This window comes from Lynx canadensis, chromosome D4 (assembly GCF_007474595.2).
Source record: "Lynx canadensis isolate LIC74 chromosome D4, mLynCan4.pri.v2, whole genome shotgun sequence".
NCBI lineage: Eukaryota > Metazoa > Chordata > Mammalia > Carnivora > Felidae > Lynx > Lynx canadensis.
Genome location: NC_044315.2, coordinates 74207785 through 74235474, shown reverse-complemented (window position 1 = coordinate 74235474; position 27690 = coordinate 74207785). Strand labels below are relative to the sequence as shown.

Here is a 27690-nt window from a genome sequence, read left to right as displayed (position 1 = left end):
CCCTTTCACCTTGTTTTTTCGAGTTCTCCACATAATCCAAACTGGGACATTAACTGGACCGTCCATGGCATTCTCTGGAAGTTTCGCTCAGAACCACGGCCTCCCAGACCTGCCTGCTGTGGTTGCTGTAACAGGTCCGGGTGCTGATGTCTCCCCAGGGTGCTAGAGGAGGAGATATTCCAGCTGGGTATTCGCCTGGAAGAGCTGAAGGACCACATGGACCACACCCAGCCTGAACCTGAGCGAGCCGGGTCAGACTCCACCCCAGACAGCCCCCCAGCCACGCCTTCTCCATGCCAGCCAGTGCACCTGCCTTCTCCTTCAGGACAAGCCCCCACACCCGCCACCCAGACCCTCTGCCCTCAGGTACCTCTTTGCCCAGCCATACCGCACCTTTCCTTCCTTCTCTTCTTCATTAATCGACTTCTTCACTGCATACTTGTGAAGTATGCACCATGTGCCAGCACCCGAGACACGTGGTGGGAATTCAGTGGGAAACCGACCAACAAAAATAGGTGGGGGGTGCCTGGGTGGCTCAGCTGGTTAAGCATCCGACTCTTGATTTCGGCTCAGGTCATGATCTCATGGTTCGTGAAATCGGGCCCCATGTTGGGTTCATGAGATCAAGCCCTATGTCAGGCTCTGCACTGACAGTGTGGAACCTGCTTGGAATTCTCTCTCTCTCTCTCTCTCTCTCTCTCTCTCTCTCTCTCCAAATAATAAATAAACTTAAAAAAAAGTAGGTGGTTTAATACTCATGGAGTTGCTGTCTTGTTGAACTAATTCTATTTTGCTCAGGGCTCTGAAGGAGAATTACGGGGCTCTAGGAGAGTAACAGGGCAACATGACTGAGTTTAGAGGCCCCGAGAAACTTTCCTTGAGTAAGAAATGTTTTAATGAGATCTGAAGATGAGTGGGAATTACTACACGCAGAAGAGCAGAAGCCATGCACCAGGGGAAACAGCCGGTGCAAAGGCCCTGTGGTTAGAGTATGGAAGGTGAGGGGGCAATTGCCAGAGCTGTGGCTGGAGGGGAAGGCGGGGGCTCCATGATGTAGGGGCTGTGGGTCACATCAAGGGTTTGGCCTTAAACTCTTCTGGGTTTTCAGCAGGGGGTATTAAAAGAGGATCGGCAGGTAGGTGGGAAAAGGGAAGGGCAGATAGAGAGATGTGCGTGGACCTGAGACAGGTGTAGAAGGCACATTTGCCTGGCCTTGCAGTGGTGGTGAGAGGAAGGGGAATGGGGGTGGCCTCCAGTGTCCTGCTTGTAGCACTAGATGGAGTTGGGGACTGTGCACAGGTCAGGAGACACTAGACAAGGGCCTTGCACAGAAAGGACTTTGTAGAAGTCTCTCTAGCCCAAATCACAGCCCCAAGAGAGACGATCACGGTTTGCTTTGCATAATTGAGCAGAGTGAGTGGATAGCGGTCACATAGCAGCCACACAGGTGACAGTAGTGGGGTCTTCTGTGCCTTGCTCCCTGTGCTGCGAAGGCTTGTCTATTAGGGACTGGAGCAGGAGAAAGGGCCAGCATGGTAGGTGAGGCGGGGGCCGACGGAGGGCTGGGCGCTGGTAAGGTATCCATGACGACGGAGGTCTTGGTGGCCCAGTGATGTAGGGGAAAACTCTCACACTGTGGAAAGCCCCCCAGGTGCTACCCTCACGCGCTCACGGGTGCAAACCCAAGTGCGTCATCTGGAGGGGCTCCCGTGCTACCCACAATGAAGGTGTTTTGGGGCCTGGGTGTCCATACCCAGCAGGAGCAGGTCAGGAGAGGTGCCTCTGGCAGGAAATCTGGCTTCACGTCTCTGCTCTGCCCCTCGCTTCTGTTGTAAGTCTGGGCAAGTCATCTGAGCCTCGGTTTCCTGTCTGTAAAATGGGTTGTAAAAGCCGTAGGTACTGGAGGGACTATTGTGCAGTCGTGCCTGTTCAGCGTCTGGCATATGGCAGATGTTCCGTTCATGGCAGCCAGTATTGAAGGTCGCGCGATCCGGTCCCTGCACTCTGCACGCGCAGGAAAGGGTGATAGAGTCAGCGAGTCTATCCTGTTAAGTCTTCAGTGCCCCGCATGAGCCTGGTGAAAGGTAGGTCCTGAGGAAGTGGTGTTTGGCTATCTCTTCCCCTCCACCTTTCTGGCCCAGCCTCACGCCACCAGCATCGGCCCCTGCCCATCGCATGTGAACGTGGAGCTGAGCACCGCCAGCAGTGAGACGGAGGACGGGCCGCTGGGCCTCCCGGCCCCACCCAGGCATAAGGAGCTGCCGGCGGAGCAGGATTTCCACGGCCTCCTGGAGCGGTGAGTAGCAGGGGTGAGGCCGGGGTGTCCGGCCCAGTGACTGGATCTTGGCTGGCCCTGCCGGGCAGAGTCATGCTCCTCTGTGTTCCTCAGGTACCTCAGCGTGAAGACCGTCCCAGAAGCCATGAAGCCGGAGGAGGGCGAGGACGAGGATGAGGACGAGGACGGGCAGGGCCATTCGGTAGAAGTTGACGGACCAGCTCCACCTCCAAGAAAATCAGAGGCCACCGGGATGCCCGTAAGGCAGCTCCCAGCACCGGCTGAAAGAAGTCACAGGACCCCCCTCAAGTATGTCACTGAGCCTCCCCTACCTGTCCCCAGACCAGCTCTGAAACCACAGGGGTGGTGATTATCCTACTGAGCTCGACGGCTCGTTAACAGCTTAGAAGTGGCTTTCCTGGCCTGTGACCCAGGTCTCTCCCCAGTGTGGACTATACACCGTGGATAGCACCGGAAGGGATTTGGGGTGGGGCGGGACATGGTTTTTGGCAGGCCAGATGCAGCGTGAGATAACGTCACTGTCCTCTTCAGCCTCAGACCTTCCAAGTCCCTCCAGGAGAAAGTTCCCGTGCCATTATGTCTTCACTGCCTCTCCTGATCGTCCTTTAAAAAGAACAAGAACAAGCGAGCAGACCTCAGGCCCAGAGCCTTTAGCAGACAAGAGGATCTGCCTAGAATGTAACAATAATGTGTTCTTGGGTCTTGTGTCTATTTCCAAAGTTAGTTTCTATTTGTAACACAGAATACTGACTGCTCTTCATTTATAATGATGACATGAGCCTTTTGAGTAGATTGAAGTTAATGAAATGGCTGAAATGGGGAAGATAGTGTGCAGATTCCTGACGCCTGGGAAATGATAGCTCGTTTGTTTCCACACTATTTCTGCTGTAGTGCGTTGGGTAGGTTTATGCGGGCCCTCCCCATTTTATATAGGAGAAAAGTGAAGTTCAGAGAGGGGAGGAATCTTGCCCGAGGCCACACAGCTCAACGGTGACAAAACACTGGGTGGGCAGCCAGGGGTGTCTGACCCCGGAGCTTGCGCCCAGACTGCTTGGCTCCCAGGACAGGGCTGCCCAGCCCATGCCAGGGCTCAGACGTGCTTTGCCCCTCCCCGCTGCCAGGGAGACTGTGGAGCAGATGGTGTCTGTAAAGCCAGCAGGCTTCCATGCATCCGTGGCCAGAGATGGCTACCTCCAGGACCTGGACAAAGTCGAGGCAGCTCCTCCTCCGGGCCCCAGCAGGCCACCTCACCCTCGGGGCACCAAGCCTTTGGCATCCCACCAGAGCAGTCTGACCAGCTTAGAGGGAAGTGGCCTCTCTGAGCACCTTCCACAGAAGTCTCTGCGCCAAGCTGGTGGGCCCCACCTAGAGGTAAGCATCTGTGCATGGGGCATGGATCTCCTGGGGATTTCTGCCCCCGGGCCTTTGCTCACACCCTTCCAGAATGCCTGCTGTTCCCAATCGCTACCAGGCACAATTCTGCCTCAACATTCAGGGCTTATGCCTGGTGCTGCCTCTCTGCTGTAGCTCTCTGTACCCCTGCCCCCCTGCCAGGACCTCTTGTCCTCTGAAAGCTTATGGCCCATTGTCTGTGTTTCTTTGAGCCTGCTTAGCACAGATGGGGGGATAGTCCTTGATTCCATGGCCTGTTTGTGACATTAGAGTAGCAATTTTTAAACTATTGCAGGAGTCACAGATCACTATGGAAATGTGACTTATGCAATGGAGCCTCCCCTAGAATAATGCATATATATGCATGTGGACACACACACACACACACACACACACACACACACCCACACACCTGTAGTCCTGATGAGCCTGTAGTAAGCAATCTGCACTAGACCACGAACTCATTGAGGGCAGGCACCTGGGTCGCCTGTTTGTGTTCTTTGCACCTTTCATTAGACCCAGTGTTGAGGAGGTGTGCACATTTGATGAATTTTATCTTCCCAATTCATTGGGCCCGGGCTTTTCTGCCATCAGACAGGACCATGGCATTCCAGGCCCAAGCTGGAAGACATGTGGAAAATGTGAATCCCATCCCCACAGTGAGACGGCTTTCTCCCTCTCCTCCCCTCCTTCCTCAGCTCTGGAAATCTGCTACAGTGTCTGTCTCCAGGGCCTCCCCAACTCCTCAGGGAAGCAGGACTTGTTCAGGGTCCTCCCGGGACATGGAGAGTCCCTGCTGTTGGCCTGGTGCTGGTCCCGAGTGCCTGAGGACTCTCACACCGCAGGCCTGGCCGCCAGGAGCTGGGCCAGCCTCCAGGCCTGTGAGCTTCTGGAATGTGAGGTCCAGGCCAGGATCGGGAAGACCTTCCCAGTGTGCCTTAGGCACACTCCTCAGACTTAAAGGGACACTGCCTCTTTCAGGAGCCCTGGATGGCATCCCCCGAGACAGACAGTGGTTTCGTGGGCTCAGAAACCAGTAGAGTGTCGCCCCTCACCCAAACGCCAGAGCACCGGTTCTCCCACATCAGGTACTCCGGGACCCCGCCTTCCCCATCGGCTTTGTGTGCAGAGGGGTAACCTGGGAATAAGTGCCGTGAGCCTAGAACAGGGGCTGATGACCTGGGCATTCTCAGAGCCCTCACCTCATCCCCCACTCAACCAACCAGCGACAGACTGGGGAATAAGTATCTGTTGAGCAAATCAATGACTGAATGGTAAATGAAGATCTACAGAGTGGGTAGCGGGAGGGGAACAGAAGACAAGGGTAAAGGGCAATCAGGGCGACTCCCTGAGAAGAGACTGGGCTAGAACCCCAAAGCAAGGGTGGAGGAGGGCACTCGGTGAGGGGTGGAGTAATGAGCCACCATGTAGAGCAACAGCCTCCAAAGCTGGGTGCAGTCCCCCCCCGCCTGCCACCTCCAGGAGGCCTGCCTGGCTCCCTGTGGCTACATGGGAAGAAAGGATTAGAAATTCCGTTTCTCTGTGTATTTTCTAAAAATTAAATTGAGCTTTATAATTTTGCCCCTGCGGGTAGGCAGGTGGACGGCTCGATACACAAATGCACGTGTAACGGGGGCACATCCTCAGAAACACCGTACTGCCCCGGGTGCCAAGTCCCAGAGGTCAGGAGCTCATTGGCTTAGAACGTGGAGGGGCTCGGAGGCCCGGGCGATCTCAACATGTCTCTCCCGCCACGGTCCCTCAGCACTGCAGGAACATTGGCCCAGCCCTTCACTGCATCTGAGCCCCGGGACGCAGTTTCCCATCCCCAGACCAGGGGTCCTCCAGTCCCCAGAAGATCCGTGGAGCCCAGCACACCCAGGAGCCGAGCCCAGAGGCAACCCTCCGGCCGGGACAGTCCTCTGCGGCAGAGGGCACCCAGTTTCCGCCGGGAGCGGGCACTGGTGGCCGAGATGGGTGAGTGGGTGTATCTCTGTTGGCCAGAACCTGGGAGTAGCTGGATGGCACCTATTGAAAAATCAAAGCAACGAAAACCTTGTGTTACATTACCCTTTTTTTTTTTTTTTCGTTTATTTATTTTTGAGACAGAGAGAGACAGAGCATGAATGGGGGAGGGTCAGAGAGAGAGGGAGACACAGAATCCGAAACAGGCTCCAGGCTCTGAGCTGTCAGCACAGAGCCCAATGCGGGGCTCGAACTCACGGACCGTGAGGTCATGACCTGAGCTGAAGTCGGCCGCCCAACCGACTGAGCCACCCAGGCGCCCCTACATTACCTTTTAGGATACAAAATATCATGCAGGTTCACTGTGGGAAAATTTGCAACTACAGATAGGGTAGACAGAACAGAAGAGAGAAAAAAATATGCCCCGAACCATCACTGCTACATTTTGGCGTCAAACCTGTGAATTGTTTTCTATACCAATGTGTACGTGTTTATTCAGGTGCACTTAAAGCAAAAATGGGATCATATTATATGTGAGCGCTTCATAACTCTTTTTCCCCCCCTAAGCGCTGTCATGAACACTTTGCACGTCTATGCATTCTGTGATTTCAGTTTTTTACCTTTAAAAAAATGCATGTGAACTTTTCAGTGAGATAAACATACAGGAAAGAACGTAAATTGATGGATTTTTCACAAAATGAACACAGACCAAGAAACTCAGCACGATCAGGACCTCAGATGCTCCCCTAAGCTCCTTCCAGTCATTCCCACCCTCTCAAAGTGACCCCTGCACTGGCTTGTACACCTCAGATTGGCTTTGCCTCTTTCCAAGGCTTATCATTTAAAACTTGGAAAGTTAAACCTTAATTAAAAGTTCAGTTAGTTATGGATTCACATGTTGTAGTGATATATAATCCAGGGAGATCCTATGTACCCTTCAGCCAGTTTCCCCCAATGAGAACATCCTGCAAAGCCATGGTGCAGATTAATGGCATGTCGCCCCTTAATGGACACCTCACGTCCGCTGCCTTCTGAACTCCTGATGGTCTCTCAGGTGGCTGCCATTGCCCTGATTTTGTCATTCCAAGAACATTCTATAAATGGGATCATATGTATGCACTTGGAATTGGCTTCTTTACTCCCTGTATCTCTGGAAATTCGTCTGGGTTGTTCCCTGTATCGACAGTCAGTTCCTTTCTGTATTATTGAGTAGGGTTCCGAGGGCACCTTGTTTTTTGTTTTTTTTTTTTTTTAATTTTTTTTAACGTTTATTTATTTTTGAGACAGAGAGAGACAGAGCATGAACAGGGGAGGGGCAGAGAGAGAGGGAGACACAGAATCTGAAACGGGCTCCAGGCTCTGAGCGGTCAGCACAGAGCCCGACGCGGGGCTCGAACTCACGGACCGTGAGATCATGACCTGAGCCGAAGCCGGCCGCTTAACCGACTGAACCACCCAGGCGCCCCTCGGGGGCACCTTGTTTTTAACGTGTGGGCCAGGTCAGTGGTTTTTAACCTGTGGCCACCCATCCCTTTGAAAGGCTAAAGTTTTGAACACTGTCCCCAGAAAAATGCACAGAGGCAAAGCTGTGACGATAATCTTAGCGGGAGGCGGGGGGCTCTGGAGCCAGTCCCAGAACGTGGTGATGCGCGGCCGAGGCTGGGTGGGGTGGGGGGGTGGTGGTGTCCATGTGAAGGGGCAATGAGCTCTTCACAGGGGGAGGTGCCTGCAGACTCAGACGTGGTGCTGAAATGGTGGATGGGGGGCGGGGGGGGGGTCGGGAATCTAGGTAGGAACAGCTCTGCAGGCCCAGCTTTGCACGGCCAAGCTCCCAGCAAGAACCACATCTTCTGGTTCTGAGGTCAGTGGGCCAGTGACCTCTTTGAGAACTTCAATTATGACCTCAGCTGGCACTGCCTCTGTGCCCGTATGCTTCTGCTCCCGGACATGCGCACTGCAGGGATCCGCTCCAGGCGAACTCACCTTGGTCTCTCTCTGCTTCCTTAGCGGTGCCTGGCTCAGAGTCGGAGGGGCGACAGCCGATTTCTGAGCAGCTCGCCCGCAGCACGACAATCCGCCCACCCCCGACCTCGGCTTCTGCCACTCTGCCCCGTGGACCGGCAGAGAGCACCCGCACCCTCCTCCTCACCAGGACAGGGCGAGAGTAAGTCAGGCCATCACAGAGACGGGAGAGCGATGCCCGAGGGAGGCGGGGGCTAGCTCAGCCATCGCATCCAGTGGTGGCTGCGCTGGGGCCCGATGGACCCCGGTGGCCTGTTTCTGGGCTCAGGGCCACTCCGTGGGGCCTCACGGATGTGGACTTTGAGGACAACTGTCCAGCCAGTGGGCAATGACCGGGAGGCTCACCTTTTTGGTGCTGAGACCTCGCTCCCCACCCCCCAGCGTTTCTCTCCCAAGACAGGTCTGCGCTTCCCAGGGATATATTTTCAGCAGTGGACGCTTTCATTGTATGAACAGTTGCTCTGCTCATACGATTGTTCAATGAACAGTTGCTCTGCTAGGAAAGTTGTTCCTTGCTTGGTTGAACAGAAATGGGAAAGTAGCCCGTGAGCCCTCTTCCCTCTCCTTTGAGTTGCTTTTGGCCAGTAATCAATCACATGCCTTTGTCGGGTTGGGGTATCTGTCCCCACGGGCACAGTGAAGGCTGCTTTGCAGGAATGCATCAGGGGCCTCCTGGCCTGTGCCATCACGGGACTGTCGCTATGTGCAAAGGCGGGTCCGGGGCTGGTACTCAGCTTCCAGGCCTGACTTAGTGTGTGTACTCCTGCTGTCTCCGGTGACACCAGCATAGGAATTCCAGGCTTACTTGTCAATGATATGCGAGGTCCTGGTAACACAATAGCAAGGACACACAAGGCAACACACAAGGACAAGACCGTCCTTGGCCTGGTAAGGCTCACAGTCTTATAGGATGAATGAAGAAGCCGATGGTCACACTCCCCAGTAGGAGTACAGTGGTGGCAGAGGCTCCAAGGACTGTGGGAACACAGAGAAGGGACATCTGGCCCAGTGAGAAGCTTCAGGGAGGGCTTCTGGGAGGAAGTGGTATCTCAGCTGAGACCTGAAGGAAGAGAGACGGAACAGTGTTCCCAGCAGGGGAAACAGCAGGTGCAAAGGCCTGGAGGTGAGAGAGCTCCCGTCACCTTTGCAGGGCCAAAGGTTCCTTTCAGCTGGATCCCGAGGTGTGAATGTGGCGGTGGGGGTTGAGCAGTGGAGAGGTAGACCAGGAGACACAGGGTTCGAGGTCTTGGAGGGCCTCGAACACCATAGTTAGACATCTGGATGCTGGCTCTGCTCAGAGAAATGATTCACTGAAGATTCGCGAATGCATACAGACACAGCTGAGGGCGGATGAAGGGGAGTTTAAACGGGAGTGCTGAGGTCGGGTTCACATTTTAGAAAGAGCTCTCTGGCCACTAGCAGGGTGAGAACAAGGCGAGGTGGGAAGATTGCCAGGAGGGCTGCCTCACCCAGGACAGACAGGATGGGGCCAGTCGGAGGGAAGGGGGGTACATTGGAGAAGAGACTCACAGGACCTGGGTCTGGGCATTGGGCCCACAGGACCCGGGAGCTGGTTAACTTTTGGGGGGTGTTCAGGGAGGGAGAAGGGTCTCGAATGACTCAGACTTCTGGCCGGCCAGCCCGTTGGACGCTGATACAGAGATGGGGAACTCGGGAGGGGAAACGTTTGCGGGAAAAGATGGGCTTTTTGAGTGCCAGCTGGCCCTCAGCCACTAAAAACTTAAGTCAGGAAGACTGAGATCCTGATGGAAGCAGAGAGGACAAGAGACACCCAAGTGGGTTTTCCAAGTCTCAGGCCCTCACTCGGCCGCCTCCGGCCTGGGACACGGAGGCGGTGTTGCCTCCCAGTTGTGCACGCGGGGGTTAACTGGTGACGCGAGCTCCCGCCGTCCTGCCAACAGCATGCTCACGCTTTGCCTTGGAGACCCTAACAAACGTCTCCTGGGGGGTTGCCAGGAGACCCGGCTGTCCTGGACGCACACGGTGCCGGGGCGTAACCAGAGAGGTCTCCGCTCCCTCTGGCATACTCTGAGAGCTGGATGTGGCATCTGGAGACACTCACCCACAAGTCCGGGCCACCAAGCGAGAAGCCCCGCCCAGGAGTAGATGAAGAGCCTGCCCCAGCCTGGGCCATGCCGAGCCCAGACTCTGACGCCCCGTGTGTAGGGGGTTCGTGTGTGGGGTTGTCGGGGTTGTGGGGGAGGATCGTTGCTGTAATGCCAGCGACACGATGCCGTGATGCTTCAGAATGAGACTCTGGACATTCAGGGGCTGGTTGGAGAGCAATGCAGACAGGACTTACTCCATAGAAGCTGGGGGCTCATTGAGATACCTCGCCTGTAAGAGGCTGGGCTGTATTTGGGGGCTCCCCAGGGATGACAAGCAGCCTTGCAGATAGGGCCCTGCCCTTGGACCCTGCTCATAGGCGGTGATAGGAAGCACCGTGATGTCCCCTTGTCCTCTCTGCTCGCACACACCTTCACTCTGCCCCCTCTTGGGGCCTTGAGTCCAGTTCAGGAATATTCCGTGAGCATCTATGAGGTGTGAGGTTCTCAGGGATTGTGAGGGGGGGAGGCCTGCCCACTGTCTGGTTGGGGAGACAGACAGACAAGCATCTTCTGCTACCGCAGACAGACAGGGCTTGGACCACGTAGAAGATGTTTAGGGGGAGCCAGGAAGGATGGGCTGAATAATAAGGGAGGGGAAGAAACCAGACCTGGACTGTCAGTTTACCATTACTAGAGACAGAGGTAGAAGAAGGGGTGGGGGGCAGCCCAAGGGGGTCAGAATTCCGATTCTAAAGTGGACCTTCAGCTCGTGCCCTTTTTATTCTGCGTCTTCCACTCCACCTTGACAGTGAGTCCCCGGTGTTCAGAACAGCTACTCAGAGACCCTGCCTGTTAGGCGAGATAACCCTCGAAGTTGTGCTTTGCGCACCCAACGTGCAGGGGCACGAGCTCAGAGGCGTCGAGATGGGCAGCAAGAAAAGTGGACACACAAGGAAGTTCCAGAATCCACGGGCAGCAGAGTTGGGCCCGTGCCTGGCGCAAAGGGACGAGACCTGGGCATCCAGGCGGCGCTGTGCGTGCGGGTGGCTGGGGCTCCGCACCTTGCACATCCGCTCTTTGTTTCTGTCCCCTCCCCCCACCCCAGCCAGGCCATCCGAGAGCTACAAGAGGAGGTGTCTCTGCTCCGCCTGAGGCTGGAGGACAGCCTGCATCAGCCACCCCAGGGCAGCCTGGTGTGCCCGGCCTCCACCTTCAACCGCCCTGCCCGGGCCCGGGCCCGGCCAACGGATTCCTCAGCCGCCTGGGGCTCCCACTGTGGCAGGTGGGTGACCCCAAAACGCCTGCCCTTGTGCCCCAGTGGCATGGCAGACTTGGCTGCCCCTGGGTCTCTCCAGACGTGTGAACTCACACCCCTCTCCGACTCTTACACCTTTTTCCTGTGTAACATTTGATGCATAAAATAATATCTACTGCATAACCTGAACTCATCACCCAAGTGAAGAGCTAAATATTTCCAGGATGTCCGCCCGCTCACCCCTTAGCAATTCACTGAGGATGACTTCTAAAATCAGCTGGGTGTTTCCAAGTGTTTCTATGGGAGGGCACCGAGGTTCAGGTTTTTACGGACATCGTCTCACTAATCCTTCCCATAACCCTCTGAGGTAATTGCTGTCATTATCCCCACTTGACAGATGGGGAAACTGAGGGTCAGAGAGGCTCAGAGCCGCTTTCTGGGGGTCTGACTCCCAGAGTCTTTGGTTTTGACTTTCCTGCTTTCCTCCTCTGCTATAAGCCTTTCCCTGGGTTGGCTTTCTTGCTGACCATCTTTAAGGGCCGCATCAAACCTCCTCCAGCAACATCATCTGTGTCTCCTCTTTGCTAGCAAATCCACAGAGAGACTGTCTGGTGAGCCTGCAGGTGCACAGCAAGCTGACCCCGCAGGAAGGCGGCGAGCCAGGTCTTCCTCGGTGCCTCGGGAGGTGCCCCAGCTGTCCCTGAGTAAGTGACCACCTGCCCGCCCTGACTGCTGGAGCCTACAGATTTCTGGGCGGGTTAGCTCAGTGGCCAGGGACCAGCGCCACAGCCTGGGAAGAAACTTGGAGGAGGTTTTGTGCGTCCGTTTTGGCACGGCAGGGCCCTGAAGACCGTTTCCAGTGTCGGCCACTGTATGTCACGCGCCTACGACGTGCCAGGGTTTCTGTCAGGGCGTCGTGTGTATCTGACGTCAGTCTTCACCGCAAGGTGGGTCACATTTACCCACACTCTGCAGGTGTAGACACCAAAGCCCGAAAGTGCAGGAGAATTGCCTGGAGGAGGAGGAGAAGGGTTCAGCCCACCTCACCCCTTCCCAGCCAGGTGACCTTGGCCAGGTTGTTTACCTGCTCTGCGTGGTTAGAGGGACAGCTAATTGTGCAGCAATAATAGGACCGGCCTCCTGGGATGGCCGCGAGGGTGCGCGTACCGCGGACGCGGCCGGTCTAGACCAGCGCTTAGCACGAGGTCAGGTTTCCACATGTGTCGGCTGATACTACCAAGGATTAAAACCCACACTCTGCCCCAGAGCCTGAACTTCTCATCCGCCCACTCCCTGAGCCGTGTGGGCCCCCCACCCCCTTTGACGCTCCTCTTTTTCCACCTCAGGTTCCGGATCCGAGCCCACCTCCCCCCAGCTGTTCTCTGAGAAGAGCCGGACCTCTGAGGACAGTGCGCAGGCAGCTCGGGATGGAATGAAAAGAGCGGGCGGCACCAAGAGGCCAGACAGGGTCACCTTCCGGGGCCAGTACACAGGTGGGCCGGGGGGTGGCCCAGCCCCCAGGGAGGACTGCTCTGTCATGATGCCTTCCCCATTTTCACCATGGGCTGTTGACATCATTTTCGGCGAATTCCGTGATACGGGAGGCACCAGGGCATACCGCTTCTCTGAACCTTGGCGTGTTCGTTCGTTCATTCGTTCATCCAGCAGTTTCTGATGCCTCCCCTGTGTGAGCCCACGCTTGGTTCTGGGGAAGGCCCGTTAGCCGGTCAGTCATAAAGAGGTTTATGAAACACCCGCTGTTTGCAGAGTGGGTGCCAAATCCGTTACCCTTGGCCTACGCTCAGCTCTGATCCTCCAGGGTGCCGCAGGGTCCCATGAACGAGGCGCCCAGCACACAGTAGGCCTTCAGATGACACATAGTAGGATTTCAGGGTGCTTTGCATTAAAACAGATGCGGATATGGCTCCAGCTTTCATGAATCCGACGGCTTAGCAGACAGTAACAAGCAGTTATAGTAAGTGTGTAAATTATACTAAGTAAATTATACACGTGGCTCTCATCCCTACCACCCTGGGAGGGAGGGCAGTTAACCTCGGATCCGTATGGCTGAGTGCAGGAGACAAGGCGGGAGATGAGAGATGCGTGTCTACCCCGATGGAGCAGACAGGGCCGAGCAGTTAGACGTGGGAGCGGCCGCCGGTCCGTGGAGGGGTGGGGGCGCGGCCCAAGGCAACACACACAGAATAGGAAGTGGAACCCCTGCGTGGCACAGGGGAGAAAAAAGATAAGCAGTCAGGCAACATTCTGAACATCCCATTTGAGACTCTGGGAAGGACAAAGCGGGAGAGGACAGGTCTAGGTGAAGACCCGAGCATCTGTCCGCCTTTCTGATAACCTTGAACACGTTACACCTGCCAGGTGCCGGCAGGGCACCTCATGGACACGGCCCCACTCAGTCCTTCCAATAAGCCTATGAAGTCCGTGTGTGACTGTCCCCATCTCACAGCCTCTCGGAGCACGGGGAGAACACAGCCGACCCTATGCCCAGGCCATTCCAGTCCCACCCAGCAAGCGGGGATCTGGGGGAGTAGTGTCTTTGTCACTGCTCATCACGCTTCCTGGCAGCCTGCCTGCCGGTCTAAATGAGCTTGGGTTTGTTGATTGCTTCTGGATGTCAGCAAGAGGAGACAGGTAGTCCCCAATCCTCCCCAGTTCTCCAAACATGCAAAGAGCTGACTGTCTGGTTTCTTCCCCAGGCCAGGAGTACCACGTTCCCACCCCCAAGACTGTCCCAAGAGGCAGTGGCACCATCTCCTGTCCCCACTGCCGACCTGCTAGGACCCAGGACTCAGGTGAGGGGTGGTACCTGGAGAGGTGGTCAGTGCACAGAGGCTGTGGCTTGTCCCTGTAGGAGAGGGTGCAGGACGTGGGCCTGCCCGAGATCGGTGGCGGGTCAAGGTACGACAAGGGAGGGTTTGGGGGGACTTCTCAGCCCTCCCAGGGGGTCCTGCTTTCACACCTGTTGCGCCAGGTACTGCTGCCTGAAGCCATCCTTGACTATGCCATGGGTTAACATTGGGCATGGCTTCAGTTCCTGATAAGAGGGGTGGGGCCAGGTGGTGATGATTATGTCCCATCTCCCCTCCATCTGCCTTCCCCTCTGCCTCCTTCCACCACACCCAACAGGGAAGAGTCGTGGGGACAGCAGTGGCCAGAGAATATGGATACTGGGTTCTAGTCCCAGTTTTGCTACTGACTTGCTGTGTGATCTTAGGCAAGTTCCTTAACTTCTCTGAGCCTCAGACTTCACAACTGTAATGAAAGGATTGGAGATGGTCCCTAAAGCCCTTTCAAGCAATGATGATGATAACAATGGAGCTGTCATTGATTAAGCCCCCACTATAAACAGCACATCATGCTAAGGGTTTTACAAACATGAATCTTCACAACCCTATGAAATGGGTTTTGCCCATTTTATTATTACGCCTATTTTACAGGTGAGGAAACTGAGGCTCATAGAGGTTAAATAACTTGCTCAAGAGCACACAGCTCACTAGTGGTAGAGTCAGGATTTGAACCCAGGACTTTGTGGCTCCAGAACCCTGGCTCTTCACCATTATGTTTCTTTGCCTTTGCTCAAGTCTCAACAGCCATCTCTATTTGTTCATTCATTCATTCATTCATTCAGCACCTGCCCATACTGGGCCCTGGGCCCTGTCCCCAAGGAGCTCGCAGCTAAGCAATGACGAAACAGTGATCTGAGCACAGGGTGGGGCTGGGGAGCCTATAACTCAGCCAGGGGGGTGAGAGGACTTCCAGGGGAGGTGTTAAGGATGTGTGTGGGAAGAGGACCAGGTTGTCCACTCCTCTCCTGCTCCCTTAGGCTTCTACTGACCCCCTGGTGTCTGAGGGGCCATCGTGGGCCACTCCCACATGGAGAATGGGCCTCAGTGTGGAGGAATGACTATAGGCTCAGGGGCTGCATTCGGGAGAGCCCGGGCTTGGGCTCAGACAGAGCACCGCCGATTTCCTACTCTGACACTTTGGCATATCATTCAACCTTTTGGAGCCTCAGTTTTCCAGTCTGTAAAATGGGGGAGTGATGGCTTGTTGGCGGAAGTCTGCTTGGGGGCTCCAGGCCCGTTGATCCAGACGTAATCCTCTCCTGACCCCTCTTCCTCCTCTTGTAGGTGGTACTGTCACCAGGGACCCACTGGGACCGGTTCTCACTGATACCCTGCGATGTCCCCTGTGTGGTCAAGTCGGGACCCCCCCAGAGACGGATGGCCCAGACTCAGCCACCTCTGGTAGGGACAGACGCTCACTCTCTTCTCCCAGCCAGACACCCAGCTCTCCTTTTTGGGAGTTCGGGGGCCCCAGGGGGTGTTTAGCTCGGGCGGCTGCTCTCCCAGTCTGGGGCAGAGCAAACCAGGCAGAGGATTTGTTTCCCGAAGCGAGGCACTGCCAGCATGGCCAGCCCAGTGTCCAGCTCTAACAGGGCAGAGGTGGGTGGCCCCCTGTTCTGCCTGTTCTAGAGCTTCCCAGGCAATCAGACTGACCTCTCTGGTGCCCCCCCCCCCCTTGCAGGGACAGAAAGTGCCGCCCCAAGGAGGAATGCACACTCACGCTCAGCCTCCAGCCCCCCACGACGGAGCAAGCAGGCAGGGTCGCCGGCCCGGCCGCCCCCCGGACTGTGGTATCTGCCTGCCGTGCCCCCAGCACCGGCCCCTCCCGCCTTTGCCTACGTCTCCTCGGTGCCCATCGTGCCTTACCCGTCGGCCGCTGTGTAAGAACCTCCCTTTCCCACCTTCCCAGCCTCTGTTTGACTCGCTTCCCAATTTGCGTTCACATCTGTCTCCGGCTGCTGAGAACCCGGGCGTCGCTCACTCCTGTGTTTCGCCCCAGTGTATAACGTGCAGAACAAGCAGAACACTCGTGCAGTCACTCAACAAACCCTGAATGCTCCCTGCACACCAGGGAGAGTGCTTGGCCTGGGCGGGGACGGGGTGCCCCGCAGTGGAGCCTGACAGAGGGCCCTGCCCCCTAGGAGCTCACAGGGAAAGCTCATGGGAGTCTAGCTCTAGAACCCTAACCCTTCCCCATTTCCTGTGGGTCTTTCCAGCAAGTAAGTAATGCACACCCACTGCTTGTCAATAGCCTTTATTTTTTTTTAGGTTTATTTACTCATTTTGAGGGGGCTTCAGGGAGGAGCAGAGAGAGAAGGAGAGAGAGAGAATTGCGGGGCTCAAGCTCGCAAATTGGGAGATCAGGACCCGAGCCAAAATTCGGAGTTGGATGTTCAACCGCCTGAGCCACCCAGGTGCCCCATGCTTTACTTTTCAGAACAGTTTTAGATGCAGAGAGAAATGGAGCAGACAGTAAAGAGAGTTCTCATATAACCCCGCCCACACATGCTCACGCACACACACACACACACACACACACACACACAGTTTCCCCCGTCACTAACATCTTACTTGAACGTGATACTTTTGCACAGTTAGTGAACCAATATTAATACATTATTATTAACTGAAGCCCTAGATTATTTGGGTGTCTTCAGTTTTTTTATAGGGAAGCGCAGAGGGAGTGCAGGCAGGGAAGGGGCAGAGGGGGACAGAGGATCTAAAGCGGGTTCCATGCTGACAGCAACAAGCCCGATGTGAGGCTCAAACTCATGAACCATGAGACCATGACCTGGGCCAAAGTCAGTCACTCAGTTGACTGAGCCACCCAAGTGCCCCATGGGTTTCTTCAGTGTTTACCTGAAGGTCTTTTTCTGGTCTGGGATCCCATCCAGAATGCCACATACACTCAGTCGTCATGTGTCCTTAGGCCCCTCTTGGCTCTTGGCTGTGCTCGTTTCTCAGACTTGCCTTGTTTCTATTTGGATATGGCCTCTGCCAAGAGAGAAAATACACGACAGTTGAGGCAGAAGTGGTTCTGCGTTTAGAGTCCAAGCTCTGCTAGATCTCCGTCAGCCACCTACTGGCGCCGTGGCCTTGGTAAAGCTACTTCCTCTCTGAGCCTCCATTTTCCCATCTGTTAAATGGGGTAGTAGTCTCGACCACGTACAGTTGGTTGTGTGAGGGTGAAGTGAGGCACGTGGCCAGACGCACGTGAGACGTTTGTGGAATTTGTCGTGGGGGGCAGCGTTGTCGTCACCGTGGGGAGTGCCACTGCGCGGCACGGTCGTTGGCAAAGAAGAAAGATGCATAAAGGTGGCTGCCACAGGACAGGATTGTGCAGGGGGAGAAAAACCCTGGACGCTGAAATTAGGAGACTTGTCTTCTTGTCCTGACTGTCACTGGCTAGTTCCGTGCCTCAGTGTCCCTCCGTATAAAACGAGTCGGGCGGGAGCCTCCTTCAGTGGCACGCCATCAGCATCCTGTGTCGTGCGCAGCAAGAGGCCAGGGTCGCTGTGGGGGCTGGCGCTCGGCGGGAGCAGAGGTGTAGGGTGCCGCCCAGCCCCCGTCCCCATAAGGACTCTGGCCTACGCGATGCTTTCTTGCCGCCCTCAGCCGACTCCAGGAGTATTCTGCTCCGTCGGCTATGCGAGGCCGTGCTGCATGCTCAGGCCTGCGGCAGGAGATGCCTGCCTATGCCCCGACTCCCTGGGCAGGAGAGGTCTCGCCTGGAATCGGCTGGCCCAGGATGAAACCCTGGGTGCCTCTCCGCTTCGGAGGCTGTCCCATATCCTTCCAGACTCAGACCTGTGGGCAGACCTAACCAGGTGGCTGCGTCCAGGCCTGGACAGGTCATAGGGAAGGAGAAGAGCCCTGAGCTGTAGTGCCCGACAGACCTGGCCGGCGGTAGCCTACAACCTTAGCTGGGTCACTTTGCTCCTCTGTGCCTCAGTTCTTTCCTCTGTGAAATGGGTTGTGGTAAGGATTACATGAACTAATACACGGAAAGCCCACAATACATAGAAGTTGGCCAGGAAGCATAGCATTTCAAATGCTGCTAGAGTTTGGGCTGATGATGCCCTCAAGTTTCTCCATCTGCCATCAGCAGGGCTGAGCATGCTCAATGACAGGGTGCCCTTTAGAAAGTTTATGGGGCTGTGCTGCCACCTGCTGGCCGAGTGCCTTGTAGCCCTGTGCCAAAGTCTTTCTAGCCAGGAAGGTTTTTTGGTTTTGTTTTGGGCCAAAACAAAGGTGAGGGACAGTTGCAGCTTCTGCCTTAGAGGGTGTTTGGGATGTGACTTTCAGGCCAAGCTAGCTGGTCATCAAATTATTAAACGGTAGGGGTGTGTGTAAACCCAGTAATTACACCTGATAGTCCCCGGGGGAAGGAATTGGATTCAAGAAGCCTACTGGTTCGGTTCAGATGATATGTACTGGCATCTACTGGGTGCTAATTAGCTCCGGGTGTGAGTCCAGCACCGCCCCTTCCAGCGCTCTGACTCTGAGCTGACAGGTACACAAGCACTTAGAGTGGCCAGGCAGCGTCCAGAGCTTTCGACCTGAATTTTTCTATCAGATCTCTCCCGGGAGGTAGCTAAAGGTGGCTCTTTTAGGTGGGGGAACAGAGCCCCTGAAAGGGGAATCCGCACGGAATGGCTGGGATTTGGGGGGCAGGCTTCCTGCCTCACCTAGCTTCTCTGAACTTCTCTTTGCTCGTCCGTAACATAAGCATAGCGGTACCCACCGAACAAGTAAGATACGTGCTGGTCAAGAAAACGTGTATCTCCGAGCCCGGCACACGGTACCCAGCATGCAATGCCAGCTCGGGGCTAGGTGCCACCAGACGGTTTTCCAAAGTGGTGGTGCCGTTTTACGTCCCCACCAGCAGCTTATGAGGCTTCTGATTTCTCCGCCTTCTGGCCAGCATCTGTCCTTTTGACTTGAGTCATCCGGCGGTGGCCAAGCGCCTGACGTGGCATCTCACGTGGTTTTTGTTTGCGTTTCCCTGGTGGCTAATGACGCTGAGCATCTTTTCGTGTGCTTATTGTGCGTCTGTGTGTCTTCTTCGGAGAGATATGTGTTCCGGTCCTAGCAGAGCCCTTTTCTCCTGCACGCTGTACAATAACGTGGGTCCGAAGAAGTGGAAGGTGAGGAAGGAGGCCAGAGTTTACAGTGTGTCAAGCAAGACGCCAGTGACAGACTCTGGCCAACTCCTCCTCTACTTGTCCCTGCTGCATTTGGGCAAAACCTTTCTCTGTCTCCCTGTCTCCTCCACACGCTTGATTCCACAACACAGGGGCCACCCCCTCCTCCCGCCCGTCGCCCGACTGGGGAGCCTGGCTGCGTGCTGCGCTCACTACCTGGAGAAATCCGTGCTCCGTCACATGGCTCCCAGCACTTTACACGAAGCCCCACGTTCCTGCAGGGCCAGGCTGGGAAGGACACGTTTCCACCTGCTCCCTGGATGAGTGGAACAAGACCCTCCGCCTCCTACAGAACCCTAATTATTATCACGTGTCTCTGCTGCTCCAAATGGGACCGCACGTTACCTCTCTGATGAAGGGGGTTTGCTACAGAGCCTGGGGGTGCTCCTGGTCTCCCTGGGATCTGGCTCTGCGATGAGAAGCCCCAAGAAGGCAGTGGGGTCCATGTTACTCATTCACCAGTGCAACCCCAGGGCTGGCACATAGTGTAAGATCAATAAATACGAAGTGAATAGGTAGATCGAACTAACCATTGTTTTTTAAGTTTATTTTGAGAGAGAGCAAGAGAGAGAAAGAGCGAGTGTGAGTGGGGGAGGGGTAGAGAGAGAGGGAGAGAGAATCCCAAGCAGGCTCCACGCTGTCAGCACAGAGCCCGACGTCGGGCTCCATCCCACGACCGGGAGATGGAGACCTGAGCTGAGATCGAGAGTCGGTTGGTTGCTTAACTGGCTGAGCCGCCCAGGCACCCCTGCACCATTTTTTTTTAAGTATTCATTTCTTTCTGAGAGCGAGAGAGAGAGAGATTGAGTGGGGGAGGGACAGAGAGAGAGGGAGACAGGATCCGAAGCGAGCTCTGTGCTGACAGCAGTGAGCCCGACGCGTGGCTCGAACTCACAAACCGTGAGGTCATGACTTGAGCCGAAGTCGGGACGCTTAACCGGCTGAGCCACCCGGGCGCCCCCTGAACCAACCATTTTCGAGACGCTGTTCCAGGTCGGGCACTCCCGTTTATCATCCTTCATCCCTCAAAGTAGGTGTTTATTATTCCCATTTGAGAGGTGAAGACTGAGACCCAGAGAGCAGGGGCCGTGGGCTCAGCTGGAGGGCCTGGCACGGGGTTGACTCCGAACCCGGTGCTCTGCCCGGCCCTGTCCGTGGTTAACGAACGCCGGGCCCTCTCTCCTCAGGTACTACGCGCCTCCGGGACCTACCTCAGCTTCCTCGCCCCAGCCAGCCGCCGCCGAGTGGCCCCCCTCTGCCTCCTCCCGGCCGGCGCGGGGGCACCGGCACTCCATCCAGCTGGACCTGGAGGACCTGGAGGAGCTCCACAAGGCCCTGAATCGAGCCGTCCAGGCTGCTGAGAGCATCCGCTGCACCACCAAGCACATGAGCCGCTCCCTGTCAGCCGACCTGCGCCAGGCCCGCAGCCTCAGGGGCTCCTGCCTCTTCTGACTTCGCCCTGGAGACTCAGACACAGATGGGGGGCAGGTGGGCCAGCGGCCTGCTGCTGTCCCCCAGGGCGGGAGTCGGCTGGAGCCACTCCCGCGGGCCCCGGCGACCCCTCCCCAGAGGCCGCCTGGCCCTGGGGTGTTGGCCTGGGCATGAAGAGAAGGAACTCCGGGGGGACCGGCCCCTGAAGGAAGTGCTGAGACCGAGGCCACCTTCTGCCCAGGGGCAGCCTCGGGGAGTCTCCTGGTCCTGCACTGCCTGCCTCTGGCTAATAATATGTACTTTATATACAGATGGACAATTTTTTTTTTTTTTTTTTTACTGTGTTTTCCTGGTCTTAGATCCAACCTACCAGGCCAGATGAGAAGGGATAGGGCCAGAGTCTCTGGTGCAAACCTGTCTCCTCACCGGTGACCAGCCCCTCCAGCGTAGGCGTTTCTGGGAAGGACACGGCTGTGCACTTTCCTCCTGGTGACTGGGGATCAGTAGGGCACTTTGACACCATCGAAACGTCAAGACGGCAGGCCCCCAGGATAACATGCGCCCAGCTTCTCCGGAGAGGGCTTTCCCGTGGGCCTGCTGGGAAGGGGACACCCCCAGGGAGGGCCCAGAAGCTGTCCACCTTGGTCCCTCTCTGTACCTCATCCCCTGAGCCCCAGCTCTGTCCCTGGGATCCCTGTGGAACTGGGCTAGTGGCCAAGCTGCCTGCCAGGCCCTGGTCTGCGGCCGGGAGGCCAACCCGTCTCTGGCTCCCTACCTTGTAGCAGAGTGCGTACCTCAGCTTTTCTGGAATGTGTATGCATCAGTGATATTTGTATATTTGAGGCATTTAAAAATCTATTTTCGTTATGAGGGCAAATGAAGAAGGATGAATATTGATCTTTGAAAAAAAAAAAAAAGAAAGAAAAAAAAACCATTCCCGAAGCTGCCCACATCTGTGGTGTGTGTCGTCAACTTGTGGCTTCTTAACCCCAACTCTGTGGGTGGGGGATTTGATGACAAGCGGAGCCCTTCCCCAGGGGGCTTGTTGGGTGCAGTTTTCCAGACTCTGCCCACCTTCCTCTGGTGGCTGTTGTTTCTCCATACCTTCTCCCTGTGCCTGTCTCTGGACTCACCCTTCTGACTGGAGAGGCTGTCTGGCCAAGCCCCTTCAGAGACACACAGCTGGTTCCAAAAGCACAAGGCTAGACTCTCCTTCCAGTGCTCCTTTTAATAGCAAACAGCAACATCAGCCGCCATATACTGAGCGCGCGCTAGATGCCGATTCTTTTTTTTTTTTTTAACGTTTATTTATTTTTGAGAGACAGAGTACGAGTGGGGGAGGGGCAGGGAGCAAGGAAGACACAGAATGTGAAGCAGGCTCCAGGCTCTGAGCTGTCAGCACAGAGCCTGAAGTGGGGCTTGAACCCACGAACCATGAGATCACGACCTGAGCCGAAGCCAGAAGCTTGACCGATTGAGCCGCCCAGGCGCCCCAAGATACCGATGCTTGAGCTAAATATTCAGCACGGGCACGCACGGTTCACACACCACCCCCACTATGTGCCTTCTCCGTTGATGAGAGACTGAGGTCCCGGCGGGCTATCTGCCCGGCCTCGCAATGTCTGGCTCTAAAATCCGTTTTCTTTATGTTCTTTTCTTCCTAACCTCCATGAGATTTTCTCCCCAACGCCTGCTATGTCTTCCTGTGGCTTTCTCGTCAGCCCCCCTCACTTTCCACACGCTCCTCCCTGCCCACCAGGCCCCGTTTCTACTTCATTTTTCAGCTGACCCTTCTCAGTACACTTGAAAATGGCAGTTAGCCGAGAAGGGAAGATTTCCTGTAGGTTCTGAGCCTCTGAGCCTACCCTGTCCTGGATGCCAAGAGGCTGCTCCGGGATACGAGGACGGGTACGGGGAGCCAAGGGCGCAGGTGGGGGCGCAGGGCGGTGTCCCCAGCCTCAGTGCCCGGGGTGCAGCGTGGCTCTTGGGAGGGTGGTGTCACAGGTGCCACAGGGCCAGGCGTCAGGTGCCGGGGCTATGACTCTGTTGCTCTGGATGGCTTTGGCCGCTCGCTTCTGGAATTGCCTGAACGATGTGGCCCCAAGTCTTCTGCCACCAAGTGGTGCTGCTTCCCTCGCGTGACCATAAATCACAAGCCATCAGGTCTGGAAGGAGCTGGCCTTCCTTGCTGGACTCCTGGCTTTAGGTGCTCAATATTTCTGTGCCATGGAGAGGGCCTGCCTCGGACGTGGCCCCATCTCGAGGGCTCCGAACATGTTTGCAAGTTGGCTGCTTTCCAGGGGCCAACCTCCCCCCTCGTTATATCCTGTGGGCGTCAGGTGGGCACTGTGAGGGCACTTCGTGGAGACAGCTGCTCTGGCCTAGGCCCCAAGGCCTCTGCGTCTCCCTGTCCTGTCCCCCGCCCAGGTACCCTCCTCTTGCCAGGATGCTCACAGCAGCCTCTGCCAGAGTCTTTCTGCCTCCAGTCGGGCGCCTCCCAACTCACCTCCCCAGATGGCCAGGGTAACGTCTAAGGTGAGGTCCTTTGTGCTCGGTACCACACGCCGGAGTCCTCACTGCCCCCATTCACCTGAGCTACCAGGGCCTCCTGCTTCGATGTTTCTCAAACTCGTCCTCTCAGATCCTTGGCTTTTAGCTGGAACAGCAGGTGTTACAAGCTGCTGTTCGTAAATCTTTCTAGACTGGTTCAGATGCCCCTTCCAGGAAGCCTTCCCAGATTTCCACTGCAGGAGGCACCTCCCCCCATGCTGGGCTCCCACAGCATTTGGTGCCTGTCATCGTCCAACCTGTGCCGGGTATTACAGCAGGAGCTCTTTTGAGTAGAGGGACAGGGGCTTACCCAGTGATCAGCCGGGGCTCAGCCCAGGGCAGGCTTCAACACGTGTGAATGAGTGACTGAATGAACGAATGAGCGAATGACACCCTGCCTGCTTCCAATGCAGAAGCTTTATTGATGCCACTGAGACAAAGACCGGAAGTACAAAGGGTGGGCGTAGGGCTGAGGATGGGTCCCAGAGTCCCCAAGCTCCTAACCCAAGCTGTGTCCTCCTAGGACCCCTCGTTTTCCTTCTGCTTTTCTTCCTGGTGCTCTTTCTCCAATGGCCCACACACATCCTGGAAGACAGGGGGAGCGCAGTGATGGGGGCAGGGCAGGGCTCTTGCGGGGGGGGGGGGGTGGCGGGGGAAGGGTGGAATGAGCTCCAGCTTAGGCCCTGCCGCCTCCTACCTGGGTGACCTTGGGCAAGGCATTTTTCCTCTCTGAGGCTCAACTTCACGTCAGAAGGGGGGCTCGAGCCCTTAGAACAACTGCCATTTACTGAGGACTTGCCGAGCCTTTATGTTGATCTGGATTCCTCACAACCATTGGGTAGGTGATGTAAGCGAGGTTCAGGGTGGCCGTGTGGCCTGTCCAAGGTCCCCAGCCAGCAGATGGGGCGGGGGCAAGCGGGGAGCAGGGCTGCGAGCCCAGTCCTTTCCCACAGTTCCCAGGAGCCGGGAGGGGAGGTGGTCTAGGGGTGGTCACGAGGGACGACCTCCGGCGGCAGAGACATTTTTATTTCAATAATGCTGAAAGTATTTCATGTATATCCCCCCAAAAAGTGTCACCAGCTCATCAGCTCTGTGATTTCAGATGTTACTGCCCAGGGCAAGACCACGTAAAGCCTCTCATTGGGCACAGGTCGAATGGAAAGCATTAAGATGATTTTATACATACTCCTCAGTTACAGCAAAAGTCAGGATGGTAGTCCTGGGCTTGGGGCCATTTGGGTGGTGCCGAAAACCACAATACCCACTCCCCAGCCACAGGTATTTGAAGTCTGGGGTGTGGCCGGTAGTTGTCAACGATCATTACCCTTGTGTGTTTCTTTGTCACGTTCCCATGGCCACACTTGTGTCTGCTGTTCCCCTCCTTTCCAAGCCCCGCCCCCCCCCCCACCTGCTCTGGATGCCCTCCCTGTTTCACAGTGACTTTTCCTTCCTGGTTCCTCATCCCGTGGGCTTGCAGGAAACTCAGCTGTCCCTGCAGTGAGGCAGGTGCTTAAAAGTAGGATGTCCTATCTCACTGCACAGCCTGGGCCGGCAGCTGGCCCCCCTGGGCCTCTAGGGCTGCCCAAGGCAGAGTCACCCTGAGGGCAGGCTCGGCCCAGTCCTCCCTGCCTTCACCTGTTTCTCATCGGAGTACATGATTTCTGACTTCTGCATGCCCATGCACATGATGGCTTCGTGGAACTCTCTCATTTGCTCCTGGGTGGCTTGTGGCTTGTGAGCTGCAGGAGGGAGCAAGGGGACATTGGGTGAGCATGCTGGGGTCCTAGCTGGGAAGCCAGGGAGGGTGGGGGAGCTGGGGGCCCGGCCGCAGGGGAAGGGGTCCTGGGCGAGGTAGAAGAAGTTTGAGGGATGCCTACTGTAGAAGGACAGCCCCATGTTCTGCTCGTCTTTCGGGGAGAAGGCAAGCATGAAGGTCGTGGGATCCTTGGTGAGCAGGAGGTAGCCAACTTGTTCTCTGCCGAACTCTGGAGGGGAAAACCACTGGGTGAGACCACACAGCACAGTGGTCCCCAATGGTAGGCAAGGAGCCCTGGGCGTGCCCATGGCCACACAGCAATGAGTGAAGGCCAGGGGTTCACCTGGGTCACACATCCCTAGTCCCATTGTGTGCCGGGCCCTGTGCTACTATGTGGAATCACAGCCTCACACGGGCTGTGGCTGTCAGGGCCTTTCTCCCCATTTTCCAGATGAGGAAAATAAGGCCCAGACAGGAGCCTCAGGGCTGCTGAGTGCTGTTGGTTTAATTCCATGGGCATTTGTAGATTCCTACTATGTGCTCTCTCTGGGGTGACAGCGGGGATATGAGTGAAGTCACTGCGTGCCAGACAAAGACTGCCACCCTCAGATCCTAGAGGAGAAAAGGTGGTTGGAGAGAGGCAGGACCACAGCCAGACTTGGGTTTGAGTCCTAGTTCTAATTACAGGCTGTGTGACTCCAGGGAAACTGCTTGACATCTCTGTTTCTCTGTTTCCTCATCTGATCGCTCTAATGTCCTCCTAAGGTTGTTCGTGAGTATTCAGTGGGTCAATTCATGTAAAGCACTTCTAGCAGTGCCTGGCACATAAGTAAGAGCTCACATATGTTGGCAGTTATTCCTGAGTATTGCAGTGTGCAGACACCAGGACCTCGGAGATGGAAGAAATGGGCCTGTCCTGTGTTCTCTGTGCCTCCAGCCTCCAGGGCCTTAGCCCCAGCACCTCCTCTTTTGGCTGGCCCATTCACCTGTCCCCAGGCTCCCACGTGTGGGCTGGACCTCACCGTGTTTAGACAGACTCCCATTCTCCCGCTGGACATTCAGATAGCTGGAGTTATAGACGCACTGGTTCCCTCTAACAGACAGAAGGGGGGAGAAAAACAGGAAGACCGTCAAGGAGAAGTGGACAATCACTGGCCACCATCATCGAGGGGCAAGAGTCGGTGGTGATTAGAGTCCACCCTCCCCATTCCATGGATGAGAAGGCTGAGGTCAGGAAGAGGGAGGGACTTGATCAAGGTTACCCAGCAGCTAGGAGCAGAAGCCTGGGGCTAGCGTGGGGGGGGGGGGTCTCACATGGTTAAGTACTCTCTGAGCAGTATTTTGTCCTCTGTGTAGTTGATGTTAAAGTAAAAGAAGGCCGCTTGGATCGTTCTAGACGACTCGTTGAACTCCGGGTAGCGGAAGGCCGAGGCGATGTAAAACCACTTGCCGGAGAGCTGGGTTGGAGAGAGAAGCCAGGAGCTGATGATGGAGGCCGAGGGCAGAATCCCTGCCAGTCAGCCGGGCAGATTTCTCCCTCCATTTTGCACATGGGGAGCCTGGGGCCCCAGGCGAGGAGCGGGCATGCAGGAGGTCACTCTGAGGGTCAGGCACCTCCCCCAGCCGCTGGGTGGCCCCTCGTGCAGTACAGGAGGCTCCCTCTGAGGGGCCTTGCAATGAGACTTCTGAGTTTGGAAGCAGAATGCCCCCAGAGGCTGGTCAGAATGTCACCCCAGGACCCGGGAGGAGAAAAAGGCAGAGGTGGGGAAGGGGGCTGACCGCAAGCCAGCAGGAGAAAGGGAAGCCCAGAGAAGGAGGCAGCTGCCCACAGCACTCAGGGGCCCCGGGCATGCACCTGGTCCAGGGTGGCGTTGGTGATAGGTGCCGCTGTGAGGTTGGCACACTCTGGGCTCTGGGCTTCCAGCAGAGGAAGGAGGCTCAGGACAGCAAGGGCCCAGGACAGCGCCATGCCTGGAGGGAGAGGCACCTGGAGTCGGGCAGAACTGGTGGCTGTAGGGTACAGTGACCTTTATAACGAGCTGTGGGTGGAGTCCTGGAGCCCCTTGGTGACACATCAGGTGAGCGCTTGCGAAATGCCTGGCACAAACCTTTCCCTCCTTCCCCCAAAGCCGGCTGTGGCTAAAGCCTGCAAGCCTGGGTCTAACTTAGACCGGCTGTTCAAAGCCAAGGTGTGGGCTGGAGGGGTATTGTCAAACATGGGTAGATTTCTTTTTTTTTTTTTTTCAACATTTATTTATTTTTGGGACAGAGAGAGACAGAGCATGAACGGGCGAGGGGCAGAGAGGGAGACACAGAATCGGAAACAGGCTCCAGGCTCTGAGCCATCAGCCCAGAGCCTGACGCGGGGCTCGAACTCACGGACCGCGAGATCGTGACTTGGCTGAAGTCGGACGCTTAACCGACTGCGCCACCCAGGCGCCCCAAACATGGGTAGATTTCAATAGAGGGGCCTCTAAGCAAGCGCTTATGTTTTTGGGTGTTTTGTTTTGTTTTGTTTTGTTTTAAAAGCTCTTATGTTTTTACCCAATTCGTGTCCCACTGAGCATTCAGACTTGAGCAAGACCTAACCGTAAATCAAACGCAGGTGGCAGCTTAGAGAGTTCCCGGGCTAGGTGGGGTGGGGGTGGGGAATGGGATGGGGGAGGGTCAAGGGTTGGGGAGAGGGCAAAACATGGATTCTATTCCAACTGATTGTGGTAACAGCTGTGGACCAGCACAAGTCCGGTGGGGTGGGGGGCAGCCGAATCTTGGAGGAAAGAAGGGATGTTTCCAAAAGAAGGAGGCGTCTAAGTTATATTGCCTATTTCCAGTAAATGTGGTATTACCTGAACTCTCTCCCAAAATCGGGAACGAGAAATTATG

The 27690-nt window shown here is 56.0% G+C and overlaps 2 protein-coding genes and 1 long non-coding RNA gene across 3 annotated transcripts in view; 2 read left to right on the top strand and 1 right to left on the bottom strand.

The window, feature by feature from the left end:
• AKNA (AT-hook transcription factor) overlaps positions 1 to 21453 on the top strand; it is a 45433-nt gene extending 23980 nt beyond the window's left edge. The window contains 14 exon segments of the mRNA XM_030293344.1: positions 159 to 366; positions 2142 to 2296; positions 2390 to 2584; positions 3418 to 3667; positions 4670 to 4776; positions 5454 to 5665; positions 7661 to 7817; positions 10850 to 11026; positions 11588 to 11703; positions 12346 to 12492; positions 13717 to 13812; positions 15151 to 15267; positions 15548 to 15746; positions 20258 to 21453. Of these exon segments, the coding sequence (XP_030149204.1) occupies positions 159 to 366; positions 2142 to 2296; positions 2390 to 2584; positions 3418 to 3667; positions 4670 to 4776; positions 5454 to 5665; positions 7661 to 7817; positions 10850 to 11026; positions 11588 to 11703; positions 12346 to 12492; positions 13717 to 13812; positions 15151 to 15267; positions 15548 to 15746; positions 20258 to 20522 (2401 nt within the window). The 3' untranslated portion in view covers positions 20523 to 21453.
• On the top strand, positions 921 to 2066 carry LOC115499436. Its single transcript, XR_003964159.1, has 2 exons — positions 921 to 998; positions 1897 to 2066. It is a non-coding gene; the product is annotated as an uncharacterized LOC115499436 (long non-coding RNA).
• A 1995-nt stretch (positions 21454 to 23448) lies between the features above and the next one.
• LOC115499986 (alpha-1-acid glycoprotein-like) lies at positions 23449 to 26776 on the bottom strand. The gene is made up of 6 exons (XM_030294279.1): positions 26663 to 26776; positions 26122 to 26264; positions 25830 to 25900; positions 24929 to 25036; positions 24687 to 24790; positions 23449 to 23636 (listed from the first exon to the last, which is right to left on the bottom strand). The coding sequence occupies exons 1-6, from the start codon at positions 26774 to 26776 to the stop codon at positions 23571 to 23573; spliced, it is 606 nt and encodes a 201-aa protein (XP_030150139.1). The 3' UTR covers positions 23449 to 23570.
• Positions 26777 to 27690: the final 914 nt, after the last annotated feature.

What these genes read in the sequence shown, in the direction of transcription:
- LOC115499986 (XM_030294279.1), bottom strand. Translation starts at nt 26,776, where the DNA reads ATGGCGCTGTCCTGGGCCCTTGCTGTCCTGAGCCTCCTTCCTCTGCTG. An exon ending in CTCAGAGAGTACTTAACCAT is followed by an intron (nt 25,901 to 26,121) that starts GTGAGACCCCCC and finishes TCTGTCTGTTAG; the next exon opens with AGGGAACCAGTGCGTCTATA. An exon ending in TGGGAGTCTGTCTAAACACG is followed by an intron (nt 25,037 to 25,829) that starts GTGAGGTCCAGC and finishes TTTCCCCTCCAG; the next exon opens with AGTTCGGCAGAGAACAAGTT.